This window comes from Salvelinus fontinalis, chromosome 3 (genome assembly GCF_029448725.1).
Source record: "Salvelinus fontinalis isolate EN_2023a chromosome 3, ASM2944872v1, whole genome shotgun sequence".
NCBI classification, from domain to species: Eukaryota; Metazoa; Chordata; class Actinopteri; order Salmoniformes; family Salmonidae; genus Salvelinus; species Salvelinus fontinalis.
The window spans coordinates 37,052,503-37,061,029 of NC_074667.1; the positions used below are offsets into that span (position 1 = coordinate 37,052,503).

The 8,527-nt window shown below is 40.7% G+C and overlaps 1 protein-coding gene across 1 annotated transcript; it reads right to left on the reverse strand.

The window, feature by feature from the left end:
- Positions 1-767: 767 nt before the first annotated feature.
- LOC129846843 (uncharacterized) lies at positions 768-6,804 on the reverse strand. The gene is made up of 7 exons (XM_055914637.1): positions 6,655-6,804; positions 5,904-6,230; positions 4,894-5,193; positions 4,260-4,331; positions 3,476-4,002; positions 3,224-3,304; positions 768-3,081 (listed from the first exon to the last, which is right to left on the reverse strand). The coding sequence occupies exons 1-5, from the start codon at positions 6,710-6,712 to the stop codon at positions 3,665-3,667; spliced, it is 1,095 nt and encodes a 364-aa protein (XP_055770612.1). The 5' UTR covers positions 6,713-6,804; the 3' UTR covers positions 768-3,081; positions 3,224-3,304; positions 3,476-3,664.
- Between the last annotated feature and the right edge of the window lie 1,723 nt (positions 6,805-8,527).

Below are 8,527 nucleotides of genomic sequence, written 5' to 3' on the forward strand. Positions count from 1 at the left end.
CTAAGACCGAGCACGCCCCCATTCTCATCGACGGGCTGTAGTGGAGCAGGTTAAGAGCTTCAAGTTCCTTGGCGTCCACATCACCAACAAACTAACATGGTCCAAGCACAGCAAGACAGTCGTGAAGAGGGCACGACAAAACATATTCCCCCTCGGGAGACTGAATTGATTTGGCATGGGTCCTCAGATCCTCAAAAGGATTTACAGCTGCACCATCGAGAGCATCCTGACGGGCTGCATCACTGCCTGGTATGGCAACTGCTCGGCCTCCGACCGCAAGGCACTACAGAGGGTAGTGCGACCGGCCCAGTACATCACCGGGGCCAAGCTTCCTGCCATCCAGGATCTCTATACCAGGAGGTGTCAGAGGAAGTCCCTAAAAATTATCAAAGACTCCAGCCACCCTAGTTATAGACTACCCCCCCCCCTCACACCCCCCACGCTGCTGCTACTCTCTGTTATGATCTATGCATAGCCACTTTAATACCTCTACCTACATGTACATAATTACCTCGACACCAGTGCCCGTGCACATTGGCACATTGACTGTGTACCGGCATCCCCTGTATATAGCCCCGCTATTGCTATTTACTATGTTGTCTAATTATTTGTTATGCTATCTCTTACTTTTTTTTCTTGAAACTGCATTGTTGGATAAGGGCTTGTAAGTAAGCATTTCACTGTAAGGTCTACACCTGTGGTTTCGGTGCATGTGACATACAATTTGATTTAATTTGATTTGATATGACACTACAGATCTTAAAAATGTCTTGAAACAGAATTGTCTCAAACTTTGCAATAATGTTCTTTATTGGTTAGAAGTGCAATAATTTACTATAATTGCTCTGCTCTGTAGGTTTCTTGGCCATAGGCAAGGACTGGCGTACCTACTGCATGGCATTGGAGACCTATGTATCTCCAGCAGGTGGGAGCACACACCACGCTCAGCAAGAACAAATGCCTGGAACACATTATTACCACCAAACCCCCTTCTTCTCCATATGTTTAATCCTAATCTCTTCTCAATGTTCTACCCTCTCCTTTTCATTTTATTGGTCAAATCACCTCACCGTGTTTGACTTGTGTCTGTTCTGGTGGGTCTTCACCATTAATCCCCTGTTGGAGTTAGCGTTCCATCTTGCCATTTCCTGTTGTATTTCTTGTACTCCGTAACATGGTACAACTTAGTAGCTATGGATAATAACCCAATAATAAAGATTCCACACAATGTTTAAGAGACAGGCAAAAACATGGGCTACATACAGGCTACTAAATATCTTTACTTTGTGTTAGTCACTTTGGATAAAAGCGTCTACTACATCAGCATGTTAATATTATCATCTTTAAAAGGAAAAGTCCATACATGTTAGTGCTGAGAATGAGGACATATCAAAAACAGATCTGATCAGTGTATTCGGAAAGTATTCAGACCCCTTGACTTTTTCCACATTTTGTTACGTTACAGCCTTATTCTAAAATTGATTAAATAATTATTCCCCTCATCAATCTACACACAATATCCCATAACGACAAAGGAAAAAACAGGTTTTTAGCAATTTAAAAAAAAACCTGAAATATCTGTATATTTGTATATTGCAAAAGATGCTGTAGATGGCCATCTGTTTGTGGTCTGTGGGAGTGTGCTGAAGTAAGTCATTGGAAAATCTGACTTTGTCAAATGGCGATACTGTCTGTACAGAAACATACACACTTTAACATGACATTCCCTGTTAGTTGTGCACTTTAAAAGGGTATGCTTCAGTTGATGACATTGCTAGAGTGCTTTTCTTGTTCAGGAATACAAGAATTTGTGATTTGTCCATTAGACCAAAGAGGAAGTAGCTAACTGACTAGTTTCGACAATAGGTTGTTTTTACAAAGAAAGTTGTCTGTAAAAAACTTAGGCTTAAAAATACAAACATTTTACATTTTTGTTGTCAACTTCAAGAATTATGAATTCTTCAAGGTGTACCAGCTATTTGGCAGAAATATAAGATTCATATGTTAAAATGGGTGATATATCAATTTGAATAGCCACCAATGAAACCTCTTGCAATAGTGATTGCGAAAGATGTTTCTATACATATCAAACCACATGTCCCTTTTTCAAAAAAATGGCTAAAGTCATCCGTCTCTATTACAAAACAGCAATATAAAACAGCAATATAAAAAGGGAACTAGGTGAATCACAAGCCATTTAAGGCACGTTGCATGTCTCTACTTCACAAAAAAAAAAAGAATATCAAGTAGCTAAACGATACATAGTATGACCATCTTAAAACAATTCCATATGTTAGCTTAGGTAACCCCGCCCCTGATTTCCTGTGCCCAGCTAACCACTAAACATGTGTTATTGGAGAGTGAAATATATTTACAGTTATCCAGCAGCATACCACCCTGCATACCACTACTGGCTTGCTTCTGAAGCTAAGCAGGGTTGGTCCTGGTCAGTCCCTGGATGGGAGACCAGATGCTGCTGGAAGTGGTGTTGGAGGGCCAGTAGGAGGCACTCTTTCCTCTGGTATAAAAAAAAATATCCCAATGCCCCAGGGCAGTTATTGGGGACACTGCCTTGTGTAGGGTGCCGTCTTTCGGATGGGACGTTAAACGGGTGTCCTGACTCTCTGAGGTCATTAAAGATCCCATGGCACTTATCGTAAGAGTAGGGGTGTTAACCCCGGTGTCCTGGCTAAATTCCCAATCTGGCCCTCAAACCATCATGGTCACCTAATAATCCCCAGTTTACAATTGGCTCATTCATCCCCCTCCTCTCCCCTGTAACTATTCCCCAGGTCGTTGCTGCAAATGAGAACGTGTTCTCAGTCAACTTACCTGGTAAAATAACGGTAAAATAAAATAAATAAATAAAAAGTGTGCCAGATAAAGCCTCATGATTCTGGGCACAATACTGTATGAGATCTCTCTGTATTATACGGCTGTGAGCCTTGTATAGTGGCTCTAGGAGGATCTGCCTGTCTTGATACTGGCGTACTCTATTTCTCCACTGCTCTCCAGACTCACTGCTGCTTTCCCTTTTCCTGTCATGTGGACAATGGTGCAGTATATCACTGAGGGATCATCCTATATAAAGGGACAATAAGAAACACAAGATACATTCAAAGACACAGGCAATGCTGCTAACATCTGGGGATGCACAGATTCACACTATTTTACACTATATATAACGCTTATACTACCACACACACACTAAACGTTCTCTTACTGGAGCACTGAGTGGTGTAGTTGTATCCTCTTGGTTGGCGTTTCTGTGCTGAACCGTAGCATGCATTGCATTGGGATCATCCTAGAGAGGGAAGATGTATAATGAAGTTGCAACATTCATCAGCACACAAATAGCACAGGGATTGAGATGTAATCTTTCTTGAGACCTTCATTTTCCCACTGAATTTGACATGATTTAATCGAGGAACAGTCTTAAAAAAACAAACACACACACACACAAACGTTCTCTTACTGGTGCACCGAGTGCTGTTGTGTTGTTGCCTAAACCAGTGTTTCTATCCGCAACCGTGGAATACATTGCAGTAGAATCATCCTAGGAGACAGAAAATAAGGCACACATACAGTAACTTTGAACCCTTAACCATTTAACAACACAATGATAAGTGGGATGTATTCTTTCCATCTTAATTTCCCATCACTCTCACTGTGATAGAGCTTCTAAATGATTCATTAACCTCATCATTATTCTCTCCTGTTTTGCTCCCACTACTATTATCCTCTGTGGTGTTCTTTCCTGGGATAAAAAAACAAACAAGTTTAATACACAAAATGAACCAATCCCATATTCCACATTGCTTTTTTTAGGGTTAGGGTTAGTTAATTGTGGATACATACTTTTGTTTCTCTTGTATATGTACAAAGCCATTCCAGCGATGATCAGTATGACTGGTAGAACAGCCATTAAGACGTATTGGATTGTATTGTTTTGCAGAGAGGATGCAGATGGAGCTTCTCCTGAAGTCCTCACTGTGTCTGTTCCTACAGGATATGGACATGTTTAGTCAGTCTACAGTATAACAGAGAGCTTTGCTCAGTGCAAAACAGAATACTGTGGTCAGCTTGTGTGCTGATGTAGTTTTTTGTTCAAATGTCATCTATTCGAACCTGTCAGACAGAAAATGTACTGACAATTTGATAGAAACCAGTCGCAGATGTGTGTAATTTTGAGACATTTGAATAATTTCCTTTAAATATTCTGAGTATAATTTCATGATATTCATTGGGCATAAACAGACCATTAGAAGCAGTTGTTGGTAGTGCTTTTGTAGTCTCTGGTCTTTGGTGATGGTGTTTTTTTCCATCTGTCTCTAACAGGGGAGAGGACCATTAGCCTAGTGTCAGCTAAAACAGAGGCACATGTTAGAAAGGGCTCTGCCAATACTATGCAACTAAAGATAACATGAGCGCCAAATTAGTTTCCTTTTTTTTAATATATCTTGGCTGTGTTTGTTGTGTTTAAAGAGAGCGATTGCACTATATCGGTTGGTAGGCCTTCAACAGTGTTGACATTGATGTTGAATATGTGTTATGTTATTATGAATGAGAATGTGCTATGAATGTGAGTTCAAGGTGTTTTGAATACCCATCTTTATCCCCTTCCAGACTTATTTTGTTATGCACCTCTTATATGAGCATGAAAAAGTCAACTTAAATGGTGAATGCAGTGCTTGTTTTTCAGTGTGCAGACAACACTCACGTATTAACAGTTACTACTAGTGATAATAACCATACCATGCTGCTACATTCTACTCAATTGTCAGGTACTCTACAAACTGCTGCTCTGTACGCATTCTTGGCCATTCTGTTCTTATGATAAGTTATTTACGGAGAAACCTCTCTGATAAAATGGATCATTATCAGATCTCTTACCTTTAACAGTGATATGTATGTCTCTAATGTCTTGGTTGTTGATTGTACACCTGTACCACCCCTGATCCTCCTTAGTGATGAATGAGAGAAGGACAGAGAGGTTCCCTGGAGAGCTCTCATTATTAAACATCGCCACTCTGTCTCTGTAGAGATCACTCTTGGTTAATGGTATAGCGGGGAGTTTAGTCCATGTCAGTCCATGAGGTTTAGCCTGGAGTTCATTGCAGGAGCAGGGCAGGAGCACAGACTGGCCCGGGGATTGAACTATCTCCAGTCGGTTAGAGTCTGACAAACTGCAGCCTGTTGAAACACGTAGAAATGTGTTGTACTTACTTTAGACATTTTAGATGATGGTAGTTCTCTACAACTTCTACCATACTTCTACCCTTTCTGTATACATGGCAGTCAGCAGATAGTGTGTAAAAGGTCATTCGTTGTCTGTGTAAACTTAAGATAGCACAAGGTTGATAGCCAGAGGGCTCAAACGTCTAACTGCATTCACAACAACAAACACTATATTGTACTCCTTTCTGCAAGGTTCCATACATGTGACTTTCTGTAGATAGTAAACCCACAGGACTTCACATGATGTGGTGGCTACCAATTGTCTCTTAGCTGTAAGACCAGTCTTACGACTAAGTCACACCAAGACAAGTTTGTATCAGGTTAGAAAAAACACTAGCATATAACACGATACTATTCTTTAAGCAGTAAAACACGGGATAGCATGACTAATTATGTAATTTTCCACAACAAAACAGAGCAGTTTGTTGAGGGAAACCTACTTGATCAATTTTAGATGATGGCTCTCTACAACTGCTAACATGAACACGTAATACTACCCATTACTAACAGTATTACTGCTAGCCTTCAGTATTATCAATGCCATATAGTAATCTGAAATAGCTTATATTTGATGGACCAAACCATGAATTGTTTTGTACAGATGTTTGCCTTATACTGTTATACTTTCTATATACAGCTGTCTAAGCCTGAGATTAATATTTTACCTTTAACATAGAGTCTGATGTCCCTCGCTATGTCCCAGTTTTCTCTATCCTCGATTGTACATCTGTAATCTCCCTGATCATCCTGGGTGAGGTGTGAGAGGAGGACAGAGAGGTTCCCAGGACATTTTCTATTAAACAGCTTCACTCTGTCTATGTAGAGATCACTCTGGGTTAATATCACAGGCTCCTGACTTAGGGTTAATTTAGTCCATGTGAGTCTGGGAGTATCAAACTGACGTACAGTACAGGAGCAGGGCAGGAGAACAGACTGGCCTGTGAATGCAGTGATCTCCTGCAGTGGATGGTTAGTGCCTGACAGAGTACAGCCTGTTGAAACACAGAGCAACATAATTCTTATTACTATGAGTATTATTACAATTCTGCATGTACACAGTACAATCCATTATGGGCAGTGCTTTCTAAAATTAAGTCTGAAACGATGAACAATTATTTGAGAGATCTGCAACAGAATCCATACATGCCATTTAGCAGACACTTTTATCCAAAGTGAATCAGTGGTTTATTTGACCACAAGTAAAAAGATATGGCATAAACATTGTTTATGAACCAGAAAAAGAACTGCAGAAGGATGACTGTTGATAATCAATCTCTAAGAGCAACAAGCAACAATGTGATTGTGTACACTTTGTATACTAAACGCATTAGTCTTTTTTTCCACACTCTCTTTTTTTGTCAGTAACAGTCTTCATGACCTCCATAACCACATACAGGTTAGGACAGTAGGACTCACCTTCATTTCCTGCAGTAATGTGAAGGATTGAGCTGATCAGAAACACAGAGATCCACATGATGATGACTGTCTCCTGATGTTGAAAGACAGAAACTGTATGTTCTGTGTGTGTGTGTTGAGAGAAGGACTGAGTTTGGCGCTCCTCTTCCCTGTGAGTGTAGACTGACAATATGTGTACATGTGTGACATTGGAAGTAAAAGTAGAGTGTGTGAACGGTATGTCCTGACTCTCAGCCCACATCCGGTTACATACCTCTCTGCTTCTCCTTTTTCTCTAACTAGTCATTCTCCTTTCCTTATAGTCAGCTCTTCTCAAAATGATGTCAGTTTTTGAATGGAATCATAGTTCATTTGACCATGATAATCTTATCCATGACAAAATGACCATCAATCTGTCATTTCATAAATGGAAAACTGCTCAGCCTCTTTAGATAACAAATATAGACCCTACATACAGTATATTAGAAAAATTAGGCAGGTATTGCATAATTCCCCAAAATCAACAAAGGCATACTGGTTGAGGAGAATTTCTGTCGTCATTGTGTAATCAATACGATGGGAGACAGAGTGCTGGTTTCAAGAGCAGGGCACAGCAGTTGTTTATTAGCAAATGTCCACTGGGGGAGGCTGGAAGCAGGTTCCAGGGACAGGCAGAAGTCATACACAGGGACTCCAAAAAGGTAACAGTACAGGCAGGGAAAAGGCTAATAACATAGTCCGGGAGATCAGGCAAGAGGTTGACGACAGGAAATCTGATAGGCAAAAGTACAGGCAGGGAATAGGCAAAAAGGTGTCATTAGTGAGGATGGCCAAAAACTACAATACACGGGAGGACTAATACAGAAATAAACAGTGCTCCGACTAAAACATGTAACAAAACAAACAATACCTCACAATGGTGGGGTGCAAAGAACTGAACTAAATAGTGTGTGTACATGACATACAGGTGTGTGAACAGGTGATCAGAATTCAGGTGATTGGGATCTGGAGAGTGAGCTGCGTTCAGGGGATCTATGTGTTTGAGAGTGTGGGTTGGAAGCAAACGTTACACTGCAATATAACCCCACATACCACCATTAGAGCCTAAGCATGAATTTAGCAGAACTATGATTCTAAACATTGCCAATGTACGTACATAAAACATAAAAAGATGCATTCAGAGACACAGGCACTGCAGCATCTAGGGATGTGGATTCACGCTAATTTACACTATATATACACTGAGTGCTCTTTCCATGGCATAGACTGACCAGGTGAAAGCTACCCTTATTGATGTTGCTTGTTAAATCCACATCAATTAGTGTAGATGAAGGGGAGGAGACAGGTTAAAGAAGGATTTTTAAGCCTTGAGACATGGATTGTCAATGTGTGCCATTCAGAGGGTGAATGGGCAAGACAAAATATTTAAGTGACTTTGAACGAGGTATGGTAGTAGGTGCCAGCAGCATCGGTTTGAGTGTGTCAAGAACTGCAACGCTGGTGGGTTTTTCATGCTCAACAGTTTCCTGTGTGTATCAAGAATGGCCCACCACCCAAAGGACATCCAACTTGACACAACTGTGGGAAGCATTGGAGTCAACACAGGCCATCTTTTCTGTGGAATGCTTTCGACACCTTGTAAAGTCCATGCCCCGACAAATTGAGGCTGTTCTTAATTTTGTACACTCAGTGTATTTTATACTAACACACACACACACACACACACTGCACTTCTCTTACTGGTGCACTATGGAGTGTTGTTGTCTCCTCTTGGTTGATGTTTCTGTGTGAACCGCAGCATACGTTGCATAGGGATCATCATCCTAAAGAGGGAAGAAGAGGAGAAATACAATGAGACACGTAATACACACATAATACAGATGCAACGTCCATT